Here is a 20,234-nt window from a genome sequence, read left to right on the forward strand (position 1 = left end):
GTGGTGGAGGTTGCAGTGAGCAGAGGTTGCGTCACTGCACTCCAGCTTGGGTGACAGCTGGACGTGGTGGTTCACGCCTGTAATCCCAGCACTTTGGGAGGCTGAGGCTGGCAGATCACCTGAGGTCAGGAGTTTGAGACTAGCCTGGCCAACGTGAAACCCTGTCTCTACTAAAAATACAAAAAATTAGCCAGGTGTGGTGGCGCGTGCCTGTGGTTCCAGCTACTTGGGAGGCTGAGGCACAAGAATTGCTTGAACCTGAGAGGCAGAGGTTGCAGTGAGCCTGAGATCACGCCACTGCACTCCAGCCTGGGTTAGAGAGACTCCATCTCAAAAAAAAAAAAAAAACATGGGCACTAACGTGTGAATGAACTTGCTAAATACTGTGGCAGGATGGTTAATCAAGAGGGCATTTGCCTTGTACAGAGAAGACCACAGAGTAACACAGGAGCACTGGGGAAGGATGGTCCAAATGCCACAGGCTGAGCTTGTAAGCCCTTCTTTTTTGGGGGGTGGTGGTCTCCCTCTGTAACCCAGGCTGGAGTGCAGTGGCACAATCATAGCTCACTGTAGCCTTGAACTCCTGGGTTCAAGCAATCCTCCCACCTCGGCCTCCCTAGTAGCTGGGACCACAGACACATGTCACCACTCCCGGCTAACTTTTTGTTTTTTGTAGGTGGGATCTTGCTATGTTGCCCAGGCTGGCCTCATACTCCTAGGCTCCCAGAGTGCTGGGATTACAGGCAGAAGCCATCACACCCAGCCCCCTTATTTCTTACTCAGCCTGAGTCTCAGTCTTTCCATCTGTAAAATAGTATCAGACTCTGCAATGTGCTCTGAAAATATGAGGCAAAGATAGGAGTAGGTGAATAAAATATGCCATGTGCTTGCTAAACACCGCCTGTGTCTCAGTGGGCAGGTGTGGGGACAGGGGCTTCGGTCACCAGCAGGAGGCTCTGCACATGGTCTGCTCCAATTCGGTCAATGTTGCTCAGCACAGGGCCATCCAGCACGCTGCGGATCCGCTCCCCTTCCTGCTGCAGCCGGGGCAGAATCAGGGTCTTGATAACCTGTCGGAAAGGAAAGGGAGAAATGAAAGCCGGAGGGTCACCAGGGTCTCCCAGGTGGGAGCACAATGCCCTCTATAACCTCATGACTGCATCCCCTCCCCCATTTCTTCCTCCCAGAGGCCTAACATCGTGTCCCAGCTCAGCCAAGCCTGCGATGGAGCCATAACGAGTTGTCCAGGGCGTCTTCTCGTCCACCCAGCTCTGTAAGGGGAAGGAAATAAACTAAGATGAAGGGGTCTGAAAGGATCATTGATAGGGACCTAAGTCTTTCGTAGACACTTTCCTTGTAAATCATTAAGATATTACAATGAGGCCAGGCGCAGTGGCTCACGCCTGTAATCCCAGCACTTTGAGAGGCCGAGGCAGGCAGATCACCTGAGGTCAGGAGTTCGAGACCACCCTAGTCAACATGGTGAAACTCTGTCTCTACTAAAAATACAAAAATTAGCCAGTTGTAGCCAGGTGTAGTGGCTCACACCTGTAATCTTGGCACTTTGGGAGGCCAAGGCAGGCAGATCACCTGAGATCGGGAGTTCTAGAGCAGCCTGACCAACATGGAGAAACCCTGTCTCTACTAAAAATACAAAATTAGCTGGGTGTGGTGGCACATGCCTGTAATCCCAGCTTTTCGGGAGGCTGAGGCAGGAGAATCATTGGAACCTAGGAGGCGGGGGTTGTGGTAAGCCAAGATAGCACCATTGCACTCCAGCCTGGGCAACAAGAGCGAAACTCCATCTCAAAAAAAAAAAAAAAAAAAAAAAAATTAGCCAGTTGTGGTGGCAGGCGCCTGTAATCCCAAGTACTCAGGAGTCTGAGGCAGAAGAATCGCTTGAACCCAGGACGCAGAGGGTGCAGTGAGCAGAGATCGCATTACTGCACTCCAGCCTGGGCAAAAAGCGAGACTCCATCTCAAAAAAAAAAAAAAAAAAGGCATTACAGACAAGCCTCAAGACCCTTAGACCACCACAAGTTCCAGTCCCTCTTCCTTCTGCCCCTTGTTTCCAGTGTGACTTCCCCCAACCAGTGGTGGCCAATGATGAAACAAACTGAAACAAACGACGCTCAAGTTTTCCTGGCTCACCTTGGTGAAGGTCTTGGTGATCCGGGACTGGATGTTGTTAGTGGTTGTGCTAAAATGCTTGCAGATCTGGGCCACCAGGCGGGCAGCAAAGTCTCGGAGTGCCCAGTGATTGTCCACATCTGGTCGCAGGCACAGCTGTCTGCTCACAATGCAGGTCATCACAGCCGGAATAAGTTCATGGACCTAAGGGAGAAAGGGCGGGGCAGCTGATTCTGGTTTTGTGTGTTTGCTTGAGACAAAGTCTTGCTCTGTCACCCAGGCTGGTGTGCAGGGGCACAATCATGGCTCACTGCAGCCTCAATCTCCCGGGCTCAAGCAATCCCCCCATCTCAGCCTCCCAGGTAGCTGGGGCCACGTGTGCACCACCATGCCTGGCTAATTTTGTTTTGGTTAATTTTTTTTTGTAGAGATAGCAGTCTCGCTACTATCCTCAGGCTGTCCTCAAACTCCTGAGCTCAAGCAATCCTCCCACTTCGGCCTCCCGAAGTTGCTGGGATTTCAGGCGTGAGCCACTGCTGACCACTGACTTCCTGTTGGTGGCAGCAGGGTCCCTAGTCCCCGGAAGGGAAGATGGGCAGGATCACTCACATATTTTTCTAGATAGAGCGTGGGGTTGTCCATAAGCGCCTTCACCATACGCATCAGGTAGATGAGTAGGGCCAGGTTGTTCTGAACCACGTTCACACGGACCTGCGGGAGGGAGGAGTGCTGGGCATGGGGCAGGGAGACTCTCACAGGAGCTTCTACTGCCGTCCCTGCACTGTGGAACCTCATGCTCTCACCCCCTCCGAGATGAAGGTACTGAACCGTGGCAGCATCTGATACAGCCCAGGGTCCGTGGCAATGCTTTGCAGGGCTTCCTGTGGGAGGAGGGAAGCTAGTCAGGTGGGGGTGGGATGTGGAAAGCAATTCATAGGGCCCCCAGGAGGAGGAGTCTCAGGGCCAGGGCAGGCTGGTGGGGCCCTCACCGCCCTCTTGGCCTCGCAGGAGCCCACGCAGGCCTCGGTGATCTCCTTGTAGTAGAGCTGCTGCTCCACAGACAACTCGTGGATGCTCCGGGGCTTCAGTCGCAAGGGGGCACCCTCCAGCAAGGGCGGCGCCTTCTTCTCTTTCCCTGTGTGATTGGAGAGGTGGGTCTGACAAAGAAAGCTCCAGAAGAAACCTCAGTAACAGAAGAACCTTAACCCTCCACTTCCCCTGAGACCCAGGAGACCCGGCTTCTTCTTAGGCTTCCCCATCCTTTCTGGGGCTCTCTGGCCCTGACCTCAGCCACTTCACCAATGGCTACATGGAGGCCTGGCATGGTGACTCACACCAGTAATCCCAGCACTTTGGGAGGCCAAGGCGGGTGGATCACATGAGGCTGAGTTTGAGACCAGCTTGGCCAACATAGCAAAACCCTGTCTCTACTAAAAAAAATTACAAAAATTAGCCGGGCGTGGTGGTGGGCACCTGTAGTCCCAGCTACTCAGGAGGCTGAGGCAGGAGAATCGCTTAAACCCCAGAGGTGGAGGTTGCAGTGAGCTGAGATCGTACCACTACACTCCAGCCTGGGTGACAGAGTGACTCTGTCTCAAAAACAAAAAAAAGGAAACAAAACAAATAGCCATGTGGCTTTAGGCAAGAGTCCAGAGAGGCCTGGCCTAGGAAGACTGACCTTTGCCGTCGGCTGTGGTGGCCCCTTGACCTTTGCCCTTCAGGGTTCCGTCTTCCTCCTGGCCTGGCTTGGCTGACTTCAGGGGTTCTGTGGCTTCGGCCTTCTGTTGCTCTTTGGGAGCTGGTGGGAAAGCAGGCACAGCGGGAGGGGTGACGAGAGTAGCAGGAAAAGTAAAAGGTGGGAGGAGGCTGGACGCAGTGGCTCATGCCTATAATCCCAGCACTTTGGGAGGCCAAGGTGGGTGGATCACCTTAGGTCAGAAGTTCGAGACCAGCCTGGCCAACACGGTGAAACCTCGTCTCTACTAAAATTACAAAAAATTGGCCAGGCGTGGTGGTATGTGCCTGTAGTCCCAGCTACTCAGGAGGCTGAGACACAAAGAATCGCGTGAACCCAGGAGGCGCAGGTTTAAAGTGAGCCAAGATTGAGCCCCTGCACTCCAGCACTCCTGCACTCCAGCACAGACAACAGAGTGAGACTCCGTCCCAAAAAAAAAGGTGGAAGGAGGGGGAAAGGGACCCAGAGACCCAGAGGGTGGGGCATGGAGGTTACCTGGGGGCGGGTTCTCGGGGATAGCTGGCTGGCAGCCCTCGATGCTCAGCCAATGAGCTGCAAGGAAGGCAGGTGTCAAGGTGAATTGCCATGCATGGACATTGGGAGTTGCCCCATGCTATGGAAGCGTGTTTCCACTCCTGCTCCCCTTGCAACTCACCAGGGATCTCACATTGAGCTTTTCTTCTATTGTGAGGCTCCTCACACCCACACACATCTGTTCTCCTTTCCCTCCTCCCTGCCACCCTGCTCTCCCTTCCCCCAACCTTTGAGGCAGACGTCCAGGGGCACCCGGGGCAGAGGGGTATTGATGATGTCACTCAGATCAACCTCCTTCTCCTCGTAGAAGTAAAGCTCCCGGCCCCCACCAGAGGCGAAGCGGAAAGGAATGAACTCCTGGGCGTGGAAGCCATAGAGTGGCTGTGGCAGGAGAGAGGGGCACGGGTCAGAAGGGAGCCGGAGGATACTTGGCTGAAGGATGGCGTCTCACCCTGTCCCCATCGCTCTGTCCTCATCACCCGCCCCCTGCCTGTCTCCCCAAATCACCTCGACATTCTTTAGCTTCAAGGCGTAGTCAATGTCACTGGTGGTGAGCTTCTGCCGCTTCCCCATGTGCATGAACTTCAAAGCATCCTGGGGTGGATGACAGAACAGACATCAGCCCAAAATTCTAAGGACAGGGACCCGGGCGACATGGACCCAATGTGGAGCTGGACAGAAGGGCCGGGTCACCTGTGCAATCTCTTTGATGCGGTAGCTGACCTCATCCGTTAGCAGCTGGCAGGTCTCCTCCTGAATCTGGGCGATGCCCATGGATTCAGCCACCACCTTCATGGACTCCGAGGGCAGCACAGTGTTGCTAAGCTTCAGCTTCTTCTCCTCAGCCATTCTGGAGTCCCTCTTCTCCTCCCTGGAAGGATGAAGCCCCCGGTGGAGAGACAGAGACTCTGGCAGAGGAATGGGGCAGGCAGAAGGAAAAGAAACGTGAGACACGGGGAGAGGGCCAGCAAAGGGAGGACAGTGGAGAGAGGGGAGGAACTCGGAGTGTCTTATGTCCATCCCTACGTGAGTCAGCCCTGAGGTGTAACAGAGAAAGATAGAAATCTGGGCTGGGGCCAGGTTCAGTGGCTCACACCTGTAATCCCACCAGCACTTTGGGAGGACGAGGCAGGCGGATCACTTGAGGTTAGGAATTCGAGACCAGCCTGGCCAACACGGAGAAACCCCATCTCTACTAAAAATACAAAAATTAGCAGGGCGTGGTAGTGCACGCCTGTAATCCCAGCTACTAGGGAGGCTAAGGCAGGAGAATCACTTGAACCCAGAGGGCAGAGGTTGCAGTGAGCCGAGATCACGCCACTGCACTCCAGCCACGGTGACTCCGTCTCAAAAAAAAAAAAAAAAAAATCTGGACTGGGCCTAGTGGCTCATGCCTGTAATTCCAACACTTTGGGAACCCAAGGTAGGAGGATCGCTTGAGCCCAGCAGTTCACGACCAGCCTGGACAACACAGTGAGACCCCATCTGTACAAAAAATACAAAAATTAGCTGGGTATGCAGGCGCATGGCTGTAGTTCTAGCTACTCAGGAGGCAGAGGTGGGAAAACTCATAGAGCCCAGGAGCTCCCAGGCTAAAGCAATCCTCACACCTCAGCCTCCCAAGTGGCTGGGACTATAGGTGTGTACCACTATGCACAGCCAATTTTTTGGGGGGGCAGGGGCAGAGACAGAGTCTCACTATGTTGTCCAGGCTGGTCTCGAACTGCTGGGCTCACGCAATCCTCCTGCTTCGGCCTCACGCAATCCTCCTGCTTCAGCCTCTCGAAGTGTTGGAATTACAGGCCTGAGCCACCCGGCCCAGCCCAGATTTCTGTCTTTTTCTGTTACACCTCAGGGCTTCAATCCCACCACTTTGAAGTCTTGGGCTCAAGCAATCCTCCAGTGTTGGCCTCTCAAAGTGTTGGAATTAAAGGCCTGAGCCGAAGTGCCTGGCCCAGGCTCAGCTCTCCTTATCTTCATAGCAATGCCATCCATCCAGACACTTGTTCTTTATCTGAGCCTTCACATCAAATCTACCAGGTAGGCCAGGCGCGGTGGCTCATGCCTGTAATTCCAGCACTTTGGGAGGCCAAGGTGGGTGGATCACTTGGGGTCAGGAGTTCAAGACCAGCCTGAGGAACATGGTAAAACCTGGTCTCTACTAAAAATACAAAAATTAGCTGGGCATGGTGGCGCGTGCCTGTAATCCCAGCTACTTGGGAGGCTGAGGCAGGAGAATCACTTCAGCCTCGGGGGTAGAGGTTGCAGTGAGTTGAGATTGCACCATTGCACTCCAGCCTCGGTGACAGATGGACTCCGTCTCAAAAAAAAAAAAAAAGATAAAAAAATAAATCCGGTCGGGCGCGTTGACTCACGCCTGTAATCCCAGCACTTTGGGAGGCCGAGGCTGACGGATCACCAGGTCAAGAGATGGAGACCATCCTGGCCAACATGGTGAAATCCCATCTCTACTAAAAATACAAAAACTAGCTTGGCGTGATGGCACGCGCCTGTAGTCCCAGCTACTCGGGAGGCTGAGGTAAGAGAATCACTTGAACCTGGGAAGCGGAGGTTGCAGTGAGCCAAGATCGTGCCACTGGACTCCAGCCTGGCGACAGAGCAAGACTCTGTCTCAAAAATCAATCAATCCACCAGCTAGTCCAACCTGACTCCTCTGCTCCCACTGCTTGGCCCAGGTCACCATCATCTATCCACTGGGTAACTCCGAAAACCTCCTAACAATGTCAACCGGAGTCTACCCTTGCCTTTCTCTACATCCATTCCTAACGTTGCAGCCAAAATGCTTCTGTCAAACTGTAAAGCAGATTGTCATTTCTTTACTCAAACCCTCATAATGGCTCTCCACTTGCCATAAAGTAAAACCCGAAATCCTTATAATGGGCAGGTGCAGTGGCTCAGCTCATGCCTGTAATCTCTGCACTTTGGGAGGGTGAGGTGGGAAGACTGCTTGGGTTTAGGAATTCCTGACCAGCCTGGGCAACATAACAAAACCCCGTCTCAGGCCAGGCACAGTGGCTCACGCCTGTAATCCTAGCACTTTGGGAGACCAAGGCGGGCGGATCACTTGAGGTCAGGAGTTCAAGACCAGCCTGGCCAACATGGTGAAACCCTATCTCTACTAAAAATAAAAAAATTAGATGGGCATGGTGGCAGGCACCTGTAATCACAGCTACTCGGGAGGCTGACGCAGGAGAATCACTTGAACCCGGGAGGTGGAGGTTGCAGTGAGCAGAGGTTGCGCCACTGCACTCCAACCTGGCAACAGAGTGAGATCCCATCTCCGTCTCCGTCCACCATGTGGACAGGGCTCTTTTTTTTTTTTGAGCTAGAGTTTCACTCTTGTCCAGGCTGGAGTGCAATGGCGCAATCTTGGCTCGCTGCAACCTCCGCCTCCCAGATTCAAGCAATTCTCCCGTCTCAGCTTCCCAAGTAGCTGGGATTACAGGCATGTGCCACCACACCTGGCTAATTTTTGTATTTTTAGTAGAGATGGGGTTTCACCATGTTGCTCAGGCTGGTCTTGAACTCCTGACCTCAGATGTTCCGCCCACCTGGCCTCCCAAAGTGTTGGGATTACAGGCGTGAGCCACTGTGCCCGGCCGACAGAGCTCTTTATTATGTTCACTGATGTATTCCAGGAGCCCAGCCTGGGACATCATAAATATTTGTGAAGTAAATGAATTAGTTGTAAGGCTTAGAGATGTTGGTGCTCAGTAAATACTTGGTATCACTATTATTAATAGGTCATAGGCCCAAGCTTTGAGCCTACACTGTAGTTAAAAGCAAACTGGGCCGAGCGCGGTGGCTCACGCCTGTAATCCCAGCACTTTGGGAGGCCAAAGCAGGTGGATCACGAGGTCAGGAGATTGAGACCATCCTGGCTAACATGGTGAAACCTCGTCTCTACTAAAAAATAGAAAAAATTAGCTGGGCATGGTGGCGGGTGCCTGTAGTCCCTGCTACTCGGGAGGCTGAGGCAGGAGAATGGCGTGAACCCGGGAGCCAGAGCTTGCAGTGAGCCGAGATCGCACCACTGCACTCCAGCCTGGGCAACAGAGCGAGACTCTTATCTCAAAAAAAAAAAAAAAAAAGAAAGAAAGCAAAGTGGAGCCAGGTGCAGTGGCTCACGCCTGTAATTTGGGAGGCCTAGGCAGGAAGATCACCTGAGGTCAGGAGCTTGAGACCACCCTGGCCAACATGGCAAAACCCTGTCTTTTTGTAAAAACACAACAATTAACCAGACATGGTGGCGGGCGCCTGTAGTCCCAGCTACTTGGGAGGCTGAGGTGGGAGAATCGCTTGAACCCAGGAGGCGGAGGTTGCAATGAACCGAGATCGTGCCACTGCACTCCAGCCTGGGCAATAGAGGGAGACTCTGTCTCAAAAAAAAAAACAAAAAGACAAAGCAAATTGGAGCCAAGAGAGGTTACTCACCCCAGTAATCCCAGCACTTTGGAAGGCAGAGGTGGGGGGATTGTTTGAGGCCAGGAGTTTCAGACAGCCTGGTCAACATAGTGAGACCCCCATTTCTGCAAAAATTAAAAAATTAGACGGGCGTGGTGGTGTGAACCTGTCATCCCAGCTACTTAGGAGGCTGAGGCGGGAGCATCGCTTGAATTGAGGAGTTGGAGGCTGCAGTGAGCCAAGATGGTGCCACTGCACAACAGCCTGGGTAACAGACGGAAACCCTGTCTCAAAAAAAAAAAAAAAGTAAAGTAGCACACTTGGAGTTGGACATTAGGAAGATTAACATCAATACTGATCAGGAGTAGTACAGGTAGGGTGGGGCCGTGCTGGAAGGATGGGAAGAGGGAGGCCGAAAAACAAATTGGTTCTTTTCAAACCATCCCTGATCTCCTCCCCCACTTTTATAAGTCTTATCTATAGGGAACACAATTATTCGAGACATACTCTGTGCCTGGCGCCGGGTTTACAAGAGGCTGTCGTGTCCCACTTCCCTGGCGAACTCCTACGAATCCTTCAATACCCGGTGGTACCCTCTGCCAGTAAAGGCTCATAAAACACGCTACAGTCACAGGATCTCCTCAGATCAGCGGAGGCGGCAGGAAGGCGTCCCAGGGAAGGGTTAACTTGAGCGAGATCCCAGCAGAGAAGCAGGTCGAAGATCCCCGAGCAGCGCGAAAGGAGGTTCAGAGAGCCCACCCCATCTCCTGCAACATCTCTCCAATGCAGGCACACACACGGGGTCCCCACGAGCACAGACACGCAACCAACCGTCCTCTTTCCAGTCCCCACAAGGGACCTTCAAAGGGTCTCCTCCTGGGTACCACTCAGACCCGCCCCCGCCAACCGAGCGCAGGCAGCAGGAAAACTCTAGCCGCAGCCAAGACGCTGCTCACCCAGCGCTCGGCGCCATCTTGGCCCCGCCCCCTCTTGGGGGCAGGTCCTGGCAGAGCCGAAGAGCAAGTCACTGCCCCTTCCCCGTGCCAGAATAAGTCCTCTAGGCTCACAGAATGAAATTATATTTTAAAAGTTTGTTTCTACAGCTACATATAAAGAGCACTCCCTCTTGGTGTAATTACTGCAATTTATTCCTTCACTACCCTGTTGCCAGGACCTTCAAGAGGCGCCACAAAACGGAGGCAGGGAAACCCGGAGCAACGAGGCCCCACCCCTGTTGGGCTGATCCTGCGCATGCGCTGACCTTCGTAGGCTGGATTTAAGGTTGCCGCCAGCCTCCTGGGAATTTAAAGGACCCACACTACCTTCCCGAAGTTGGTTTGAAGGCAAGCGGTGATTGTTTGTGGACGGCGCTTTGTCATGGGACTTGTGCGGTTGGGAATATTGCTTTTCCTTTTTTTGGCCGTGCACGGGGCTTGGGCTGGGATGCCGAAGGAGGAGGACGATGACACAGAACGCTTGCCCAGCAAATGCGAAGGTATTTGAAGGGGGTAGCCCCTATAGGCATCGCCCGGCCACACCTCCTTGTTCTAGGCCGGACATCCTGGACTGTATTGGGTGGGTCACCCGACCTCCTTGAAGGCTTGAGGGAGGTTCTGGTGGAGCTTGGCTGAATTTGGATGGGGTCAAGAAGCGAACGTGTAGTGCCACCTCAAAGCTGCATCCAGAGAGCCTGCATTTTTTTGGCTGGCTTGGACCCCCCCCCCCCGCCCCGCCGCCCGCCAATGGATTGTGGGAATTGTAGTTCAGGGACCATCGGCCCTGGACTGCCAACTTTTAGAGCATCTTCAGTGAGTGTTTACCTCATGTCACCAGACCTTAATCTGCAGAGGCTGCAGGAGCCGGGTGTGAGGCTCAGGCCTTGTGGACATCCGCTGCCCTACCCTAGCACAGACGCTCCCAAATTACAGGCCCCACACCCCGCTGAGGGGGTTTGAGGGTGAGTAACTCAGCCTTTGAAGCTCATAAACAAAAGGAAACCACACAACTAGGAGAGGTTCCCCATCCGGTGAGACTTTGCAGACGGTGCGTACTATATGGATTTTTCAGCAAGCAGCACCTTCCATAGCTGCACTAGTGTGGGGCCCAGTTGAGAAAGGGGGCTGGCCCTGATGCCCTAGTTTACTGCCCTCCTGACTTTACGTTTCTTCCCTGGATTCTTTTTCTCTTCGCTTCACCCCGCCCCCCCAACTGTATTTCAGTATCATGAAAGGCAGTCATGAAAGGCAGTCATGAAAGGCAGTCATGATAAGTCTCATGACTTGGTCCTCATCTCTGTCTCCTTTCACCTCCGTGTGCCGCTCTTCTCCCCTGACCTGTCAATTTTTTAAACAGACTTAATCACCTAATTGTATCATCCTTGCTTTAACACCTCTGCAGACCTTCTATCAGAATACAGCCAACGGGCCTGGGCACAGTGGGTCACATCTGTAATCCCAGCACTTTGTTTTTTTTTTTTTTTTTTTTTTTTGAGACGGAGTCTCGCTCTGTCACCCAGCCTGGAGTGCAATGGCGCAATCTCGGCTCACTGCAAGCTCCGCCTCGCCGGTTCACGCCATTCTCCTGCCTCAGCCTCCCGAGTAGCTGGGACTACAGGCGCCCGCCACCACGCCCGGCTAATTTTTTTTTTGTATTTTTTTTTTTTTTTTTTTTTTTTGAGACAGAGTCTCGCTCTGTCGCCCAGGCTGGAGTGCAGTGGCGCGATCTCGGCTCACTGCAAGCTCCGCCCCCCGGGGTTCACGCCATTCTCCTGCCTCAGCCTCCCAAGTAGCTGGGACTACAGGCGCCCGCCAACACGCCCGGCTAATTTTTTGTATTTTTAGTAGAGACGGGGTTTCACCGTGTTAGCCAGGATGGTCTCGATCTCCTGACCTCGTGATCCGCCCGCCTCAGCCTCCCAAAGTGCTGGGATTACAGGCGTGAGCCACCGCGCTCGGCAATCCCAGCACTTTGGAAGGCCAAGGTGGGAGGATCACTTGAGCCCATGAGTTCAGGCCCAGCTTCACCATAGCTTGTCATCCTTGGTTTATCTGTCCCAACTACACTGACAGAGACCTGTAGATAGAGATAATAGGTCTTATTGCTGTCTATATTGTTAGTATGCATACAGAAGCTCAATAAATAACTGCAGGATAACAGTGAATATTTATACAGTGCTCACTATGTGCCAGCCTTTATATATGTTGATTTATTTAATCTTCATCACACTCCCATGAGGGACATACTATTATTATCCAATTGTATTTGTCATATATATATATATATATATGTATTTTTTTTTTTCTTTTGAGACGGAGTCTCATGCTGTTGCCTAGGCTGGAGTGCAGTGGTGCAATCTCAGCTCACTGCAACCTCCACCTCCCGAGTTCAAGCGATTCTCCTGCCTCAGCCTCCCAAGTAGCTGGGATTACAGGCGCCCGCCACCATGCCCAGCTAATTTTTGTATTTTTAGGAGAGACAAGGTTTCACTATGTTGGCCAGGATGGTCTCAATCTCTTGACCTCGTGATCCACCCACCTCGGCCTCCCAAAGTGTTGGGATTACAGGCATCAGTCACCGTGCTGGCCTATTTATTTTTAATGTATTTTACTTTTTTTGAGATGGAGTCTCCCTCTGTTGCCTGGGCTGGAGTGCAGTGGTGGGATCTCAGCTCACTGCAACCTCCACCTCCTGGGTTCAAGTGATTCTCCTGCCTTAGCCTCCTGAGTAGCTATTACAGGTGTGCACCACCATACCTGGCTGGTTTTTGTATTTTTAGTAGAGATGGGGTTTCACTATGTTGGCCAGGCTGGTCTCGAACTCCTCAAGTGATCTGCCCGCCTCAGCCTCCCAAAGTGCTGGGATTACAGGTGTGAGCCACCACTCCTGGCCTATTATCCCATTTTAAAGATGAAGAAACCGGCCGGGCGTGGTGGCTCACGCCTGTAATCCCAGTACTTTGGGAGGCCGAGGCGGGTGGATCACAAGGTCAGCTGATCAAGACCATCCTGGCTAACATGGTGAAACCCCGTCTCTACTAAAAATACAAAAAATTAGCTGGGTATGGTGGTGGGTGCCTGTAGTCCTAGCTACTCAGGAGGCTGAGGCAGAAGAATGGCGTGAACCCGGGAGGCGGAGCTGGCAGTGAGCCGAGATCGCGCCACTGCACTCCAGCCTGGGCGACAGAGCAAGAGTCCGTCTCAAAAAAAAAAAAAAAAAAGAAGAAGAAACCGAGGCACAGCAAGCAGGAAGATTGCCACACAGCTGCTAAATGGCTGAGCCAGGATTCCAACCCAACCAGTCTGGCTCCAGAGTCTGCACTTGTATGGTCATCTGCAGAATGAATGGCTGGTGTATTTGTCTGTCTTTCACCTCCCCTGGATGTTTCTCCTCCTCACCAGTGTGTAAGCTGCTGAGCACAGAGCTACAGGCTGAGCTGAGTCGCACCGGTCGATCTCGAGAGGTGCTGGAGCTGGGGCAGGTGCTGGACACAGGCAAGAGGAAGAGACACGTGCCTTACAGCGTTTCGTGAGTCCTTCGTGCTCCTCCCCTTTCCAACTCCCAACGGAGCCCTGGGAGTTCCTACAGCATCCAGGGAATCTTTGTTTCCTCTCTTTCTACAGAGAAACAAGGCTGGAAGAGGCCTTAGAAAATTTATGTGAGCGGATCCTGGACTATAGTGTTCACGCTGAGCGCAAGGGCTCACTGAGATATGCCAAGGTCAGACCCTTCCCCAGGGCAGGACTCCACTTCTCAAATACAAAGATCTGTATCCCCTGAGGTCCTCCAGAGGTTATCTGCCCATCATCTCACCATCATGGAACTCACCCCTGAATCTCCAGCAGTTGACAAAACTGAAATGGCAGAAAGGGGAAGGGAGGGGTGGGGTGGTGGGCTGGGCTGATGCCAAATTCTTAATCTCTCAGGGTCAGAGTCAGACCATGGCAACACTGAAAGGCCTAGTGCAGAAGGGGGTGAAGGTGGATCTGGGGATCCCTCTGGAGCTGTGGGATGAGCCCAGCGTGGAGGTCACATACCTCAAGAAGCAGGTAGGATAAGATACTGCACCATCCAGGGAGGTGAGAAGGGAACCTGAGAGGGGAGCTAAGTTTTAGGGTTTGACTGTAGGGGACGTCTACCCCTGAGCATGGGGAAGGGGGCAGAGTGAGGACTGTGCCATTGATTAAAGTGGATCCAGGAGTGGTGGGGCGCAGTGGCTCACACCTGTAATCCCAGCAATTTGGGAGGCTGAGGCAGGTGGATCACCTGAGGTCATAAGTTCGAGACCAGCCTGGCCAACATGGCGAAACCCCGTCTTTAATAAAAACACAAAAGTTAGCCAGGTGTGGTGGTGCGCACCTGTGATCCCAGCTACTTGGGAGGCTGAGGCAGGAGAATTGCTTGAACCCAGGAGGTGGAGGTTGCAGTGAGCTGAGATCGCACCATTGTACTCCAGCCTGGGCAACAGAGCAAGACTCCATCTCAAAAAAAACAAAAACAAAAAAAAAAAAAAAAAGAAAGAAATCATAATGAGCTGGGTGGAGTGGCTCACAACTGTAATGCTAGCACTTTGCAAGTCCGAGGGAGAAGGACTGCTTGAGACTAGAGTTCGAGACCAGCTTGTGCAACATAAGAGACCCTTCTCTAGAAATGATAATTTTAAAGAATTTTTCTTTTTTTCAAGACGGAGTTTCACTCTTATTGCCCAGGCTGGAGTGCAGTGGCACCATCTCAGCTCATCGAAACTTCTGCCTCCCAGGTTCAAGCCATTCTCCTGCTTCAGCCTCCTGAGTAGCTGGGATTACAGGCGCCTGCCACCACGCCCGGCTAATTTTTTGAATTTTAGTAGAGACAGGGTTTCATCATGTTGGCCAGGCTGGTCGAACTCCTGACCTCAGGTGATCCGCCTGCCTTGGCCTCCCAAAGTGCTGGGATTACAGGCATTAGCCATCGGGTCCTGCCTTAAGTAAAATCTTTAAAAATTAATAACGGGCCGGGTGCGATGGCTCATGTATGTAATCCCAACACTTTGGGAGGCCGAGGCAGGCAGATCACGACATCAGGCGTTCGAGACCAGCTGGGCCAACATTGTGAAACCCTGTCTCTACTAAAAATACAAGAATTAGCCTGGCGTGGTGGCGTGCATCTGTAGTCCCAGCTACTCAGGAGGCTGAGGCAGGAGAATCACTTGAACCCAGGAGGCGGAGATTGCAGTGAGCTGAGATCCCACCACTGCAGTCCAGCCTGGGCAACAGAGCAAGACTCCATCTCAAAAAAAAAAAAAAAAGTAACAATGGTTGCTAATAATATCCGCCATCACTTATTGAGTACCTACTGTGTCCCAGACTCTGGACCACATACTTTGCATCTGTAGCCTCATTTTACCCTCAACAACCTGATGTGGTAGGTGCAATTACCATACATATTTTACAGGCAAGGAGCTGAAACTCAAGAGTTTAATAACCTACTTGGCAGAGTAGGTGCTAGTAAATGTTTGTTGAATGAATGAGGATCGCACATCTAGTAGGCCAAACTTAGCTTCCTGGCTACCTGCCTCTCCAAAATCAGTCAGGTTGAGCAGGGAGAGAAGACAGGAGGGATCCCAAATCCCTCCAGAGCAGATACTCTTCTGGCCCTTCTACTTGACCAGTGTGAGACCATGTTGGAGGAGTTTGAAGACATTGTGGGAGACTGGTACTTCCACCATCAGGAGCAGCCCCTACAAAATTTTCTCTGTGAAGGTCATGTGCTCCCAGCTGCTGAAACTGGTAAGTGTAAGGGTTGACTCCTCTCCTGCCAAGCCATAGCCTCCCCTGCCTCCAGTTACTAATATCTAAATTGTTTTCTGTCATCCATTCTAGCATGTCTACAGGAAACTTGGACTGGAAAGGAGATCACAGATGGGGAAGAGAAAACAGAAGGGGAGGAAGAGCAGGAGGAGGAGGAGGAAGATGAAGAGGAGGAAGAGGAAGGGGGACACAAGATGACCAAGACAGGGGGCCACCCCAAACTTGACCGAGAAGATCTTTGACCCTTGCCTTTGAGCCCCCAGGAGGGGAAGGGATCATGGAGAGCCCTCTAAAGTCTGCGCTCTCCCTGCTCCACAGCTTTCAGGGTGTGTTTGTGAGTGACTCCACCCAAGCTTGTAGCTGTTCTCTCCCATCTAACCTCAGGCAAGATCCTGGTCAAACAGCATGACATGGCTTCCCGGGCGGAGGGTAGGGTTGGAGGTCCTGCTCCTACAGAAGAACTCCATCCACCCCCTTAATTGGCAGGTGTATGTGCTGACAGTACTGAAAGCTTTCCTCTTTAACTGATCCCACCCCCACCCAGAGTTCAGCAGTGGCACTGGAGCTGTGGGCTTTGGGAAAGTCACTTAGCTCCTTAAGGTCTGTTTTTAGACCCTTCCAAGGAAGAGGCCAGAACGGACATTCTCTGCGATCTATATACATTGCCTGTATCCAGGAGGCTACACACCAGCAAACCGTGAAGGAGAATGGGACACTGGGTCATGGCCTGGAGTTGCTGATAAGTTAGGTGGGGTAGATACTTAGTCTACTTCAGATCAATGTAACCCAGAGCCCACCGTATAGTTTCATAGGTGCTAAATTTTCTATGTCGCTATTAAACTTTTTTCTTTTTTTCTAAAAACTAGCTGGGCCCAGTTTCAAACAACAGCCGGGCACACATAGCTAGCCGGTCGATGAGGCAGCACCCAGAATGGCCGCTGTCTTGTTAAGCTCAAGCTCTAGCCTGAGCAACATAGTGAAACCCCAATTCTATACACACGTGCACACACACACACATTAAGAAGACTGCAGGGCTGGTGGTGCATCGCCTATAGTCCCAGTTACTACAGAGGTGGAGATGGGAGGATCACTTTTGTCCAAAAGGTCAAGACTAGCCTGGAGGCTGAGTGTGGTGACTCACACCTGTAATCCTAGCACTTTGGGAGGCCGAGGCGGGTGGATCACCTGAGTTTAGGAGTTCGAGAGCAGCCTGGCCAACATGGAGAAACCTCATCTCTACTGAAAATACAAAAATTAGCCGGGCGGCCGGGCGCGGTGGCTCACGCCTGTAATCCCAGCACTTTGGGAGGCCAAGGCGGGTGGATAACGAGATCAGAAGATCGAGACCATCCTGGCTAACACGGTGAAACCCCGTCTCTACTAAAAATACAAAAAATTAGCCGAGTGTGGTGGCGGGCGCCTGTAGTCCCAGCTATTCGCGAGGCTGAGGCAGAAGAATGGCGGGAACCTGGGAGGCAGAGCTTGCAGTGAGCCAAGATCGTGCCACTGCACTCCAGCCTGGGTGACACAGCAAGACTCTGTCTCAAAAAAAAAAAAAAAAAAAAAAAAAAGCTGGGCACGGTGGTGGGCGCCTGTAATCCCAGTTACTCGGGAGGCTGAGACAGGAGAATTGCTTGAACCCAGGAGGTGGAGGTTACAGTGAGTTGAGATCGCGCCACTGCACTCCAGCCTGGGCGACAAAACGAGATTCTGTCTCAAAAAAAAAAAAAAAAAAAAAAAAAAATTTAGAGGGGCGGGCAAGCCTGTATTCCTAGCACTCCCGCAGGCCGAAGCAGGAGGATCGCTAGAACCCAGGGATTCAAGGCTGGGGCGAGCTATGATGGTGCCCCTGCACTCTAGCCTGGGCGACAAGGTGAGACTTTGTCTCAAAAGAAAAAAAGACCAGGCGCGGTTGCTCACACCTGTAATCCTAGCACTTTAGGAGACCAAGGCTGGAGGATCGCTGGAGCCCAGGAGTTCCAGACCAGTACCGGCAACAGAACTAGACCGTCTCTACAAAAAAGAAAAAATAGAAACCTTAGCTGGGCTTGGTGGTGCGCATCTGTGGTCCCAGATACTCGGGAGGCTGAGGCGGGAGGATCACATGAGCCCAGGAGGTCGAGGCTGCAGTGAGGCTGATTGCGCCACTGCACTCCAGCCTGGGCAACTGAGCATGACCCCTCCTCAAAGCTAATGGCGCTTCATAATTCTGCAGTTCAAGGAAGTTGCTGGGGTCGCGGGGCGGAGAACCGCCAGGAGGCTGGAGTCCAGGCAGCCTTCTCTGACACACGGTGAAGGCGCCGGAACTACAGCTGCCATCGCGGAGCCGCTTCGGCCGCCATATCTGGGTGCACGGGAACTCGCAGAGGACAAACTCCCACGCGCGTTTTCGATTTCTGCGCTTTCCTCGAGTGAGGCAAGACCTAGCAGAGGCCCAAGGTAGAGCGCGGCTAGGATTCGACTGAGGGAAATACAAAGGATAGCCTTTGGAGGGTGACGGGGAAGGACGTAGTACCGCGAGAGGAACGGGGCGGGGGCCGAGGACGCCGAGGGAGGGACGGGCCCAAGTGTGAAGGGAGGCTGGGCGATACCATCTTGGGCAGGGGTTGAGGGTGATACCAACTTAATGGAGGCGGGTGGCAGAGAACAGAGACTTAGGGGCAGTGGCGGGGCCGGGCACGGGTGGGGGATCGCGGAGGGACAGGACGGTCGCCCACTGCTCCATTTCCTTTCTCCCCAGCCTGTCCCTCCCTGCCAGGAGCAGTCTCATGCGGACCGAGCTGCTACGCGGGGCATCCCCTCTGCTGGTGCCCGGCGACCCCTACTCCGTGGTGGTTCTGCTGCAGGGCTACGCGGAGCCCGAGGGGGTGGGCGACGCCGTGCGCGCCGACGGCTCCGTGACCCTGGTCCTACCCCAGACCCGGGGCCCGGCCTCCAGCCACCGAGAGTCCCCACGCGGGAGTGGCGGCGCAGAGGCCGCCCTGGAGGAGGCGGCCCGTGGCCCCATCCTGGTGGACACCGGGGGCCCCTGGGCTCGGGAGGCGCTGCTGGGGGCGCTGGCGGGGCAGGGAGTGGCCCCGGGAGACGTGACGCTGGTGGTGGGGACCCACGGGCACTCGGATCACATCGGGAATTTGGGGCTGTTCCCAGGCGCGGCTCTGCTGGTCTCGCACGACTTCTGCCTTCCCGGAGGCCGCTACCTGCCCCACGGGCTGGGTGAGGGGCAGCCCCTGCGCCTGGGCCCGGGGCTCGAGGTGTGGGCCACGCCGGGCCACGGGGGCCAGCGCGACGTGAGCGTGGTGGTGGCTGGCACGGCTCTGGGCACCGTGGTGGTGGCGGGAGATGTGTTTGAGCGAGATGGGGACGAGGATTCGTGGCAGGCACTGAGTGAAGACCCCGCAGCCCAGGAGCGGAGCCGGAAGAGGGTCCTGGTCGTTGCCGACGTGGTCGTACCTGGTCACGGGCCCCCCTTTCGAGTGCTAAGGGAAGCCTCGCAGCCGGAGACGAAGGGTGGAGGGAACAGCCAGCAGGAGCCGGTGGTCGGAGACGAGGAGCCCGCCCTGCACTAATCAGCCCCGAGAGGGACTGGACTCTTGTCAGGGAAGCCCTAACAGCGAGGAGCTGCTGGAGACAGAGTCAGAGCAGTCAAGGGTGGGAGCTTCCAGCCCTTCCAGGAGGCCAGTTTTCCAGTGAGGACAGAGTGCACCTGACACTGCCATCACATCGTCAGTATCACTGCCTGTCTCTGCCACCAAACTAAGATCAAAGGACGGGCTCAGCTCCCTGTGCATTCTCCCTGGGCCTCAGTAAAATGGGAGAAGGTTCCTGGGAGGGGCCTCCAAAATAAAAATGGAAACTGCATTGAAAATCATAGTGCCCTAGTGTAAATGTGAAGCATTGACAGTAATAATCATGCAAACGTGGTAATCTACAACTGTAGCAGAGGCATACTTTGGCCAACTGCCCCTTTCTTTTTTTTTTTTTTTGAGACGGAGTCTCTCTCGCTCTGTCGCCCAGGCTGGAGTGCCGTGGCGCAATCTCGGCTCACTGCAAGCTCCGCCTCCCGGGTTCACGCCATTCTCCAGCCTCAGCCTCTCCGAGTAGCTGGGACTACAGGCGCCCGCCACCACGCCGGGGTAATTTTTTGTATTTTTTAGTAGAGACGGGGTTTCACCGTGGTCTCGCTCTCCTGACCTCGTGATCCGCCCGCCTAGGCCTCCCAAAGTGCTGGGATTACAAGCGTGAGCCACCGCGCCCGGCCGCCCCTTTCTTATAGGATGGAGGTTGCTGAGAGAAGGTGCAGGGCACAGAGATGACCTCTTAGTCATCTGACTTATGTATTTGTTCATATTTTTTTGTGACACAGGCTGGAGTGTAGTGGTGCAGTCATAGCTCACTGCAGTCTCCAGCTCAAGCCATCCGCCTGCCTCAGCCTCCCAAGTAGCTGGGACGACAGGCAAGTGCCACTATGCCCCACTAATTTTTTTTTTTTTTTTTTGAGACACAGTTTCACTCTGTCCCCACAGGCTGCAGTGCAATAGCACAATCTTGCACTGCAGACTGCACTGCAACCTCCGCCTCCTGGGTTAATGTGATTCTTGTGCCTCAGCCTTCCCAGCAGCTGG

At 53.5% G+C, this 20,234-nt stretch overlaps 3 protein-coding genes across 6 annotated transcripts in view; 2 read left to right on the plus strand and 1 right to left on the minus strand.

Annotated features, from left to right (window-relative positions):
- TAF6 (TATA-box binding protein associated factor 6) overlaps positions 1-10,203 on the minus strand; it is a 12,035-nt gene extending 1,832 nt beyond the window's left edge. Inside the window, exons 1-13 of one of the 4 annotated variants that reach the window (XM_063646207.1) lie at positions 9,332-9,821; positions 8,855-9,108; positions 5,093-5,307; positions 4,907-4,993; positions 4,627-4,780; positions 4,361-4,417; positions 3,809-3,928; positions 3,120-3,265; positions 2,934-3,011; positions 2,740-2,841; positions 2,152-2,334; positions 1,197-1,271; positions 945-1,070 (exon numbers count right to left, since the gene is read on the minus strand). In XM_063646207.1, the coding sequence (XP_063502277.1) occupies positions 945-1,070; positions 1,197-1,271; positions 2,152-2,334; positions 2,740-2,841; positions 2,934-3,011; positions 3,120-3,265; positions 3,809-3,928; positions 4,361-4,417; positions 4,627-4,780; positions 4,907-4,993; positions 5,093-5,307; positions 8,855-8,933 (1,422 nt within the window). In that variant the 5' untranslated portion in view covers positions 8,934-9,108; positions 9,332-9,821. Of the gene's footprint in view, positions 1-944; positions 1,071-1,196; positions 1,272-2,151; positions 2,335-2,739; positions 2,842-2,933; positions 3,012-3,119; positions 3,266-3,808; positions 3,929-4,360; positions 4,418-4,626; positions 4,781-4,906; positions 4,994-5,092; positions 5,308-8,854; positions 9,109-9,331; positions 9,822-10,146 lie in introns of those variants that run through there. The other 3 variants (XM_055292419.1, XM_055292420.2, XM_055292421.2) reach the window with 3 other exon arrangements.
- Positions 10,083-16,474, plus strand: CNPY4 (canopy FGF signaling regulator 4). Its single transcript, XM_055292467.2, has 6 exons — positions 10,083-10,319; positions 13,222-13,348; positions 13,444-13,540; positions 13,747-13,869; positions 15,471-15,588; positions 15,682-16,474. The coding sequence occupies exons 1-6, from the start codon at positions 10,202-10,204 to the stop codon at positions 15,849-15,851; spliced, it is 753 nt and encodes a 250-aa protein (XP_055148442.1). The 5' UTR covers positions 10,083-10,201; the 3' UTR covers positions 15,852-16,474.
- A 673-nt stretch (positions 16,475-17,147) lies between these two features.
- MBLAC1 (metallo-beta-lactamase domain containing 1) lies at positions 17,148-19,480 on the plus strand. Its single transcript, XM_063646285.1, has 2 exons — positions 17,148-18,048; positions 18,350-19,480. Exon 2 carries the CDS (start codon positions 18,378-18,380, stop codon positions 19,176-19,178), a length of 801 nt encoding a protein of 266 aa, XP_063502355.1. The 5' UTR covers positions 17,148-18,048; positions 18,350-18,377; the 3' UTR covers positions 19,179-19,480.
- The last annotated feature ends 754 nt before the right edge of the window (positions 19,481-20,234 follow it).

The sequence above is a fragment of the Symphalangus syndactylus genome, chromosome 9 (genome assembly GCF_028878055.3).
Source record: "Symphalangus syndactylus isolate Jambi chromosome 9, NHGRI_mSymSyn1-v2.1_pri, whole genome shotgun sequence".
In the NCBI taxonomy this organism is placed as follows: domain Eukaryota; kingdom Metazoa; phylum Chordata; class Mammalia; order Primates; family Hylobatidae; genus Symphalangus; species Symphalangus syndactylus.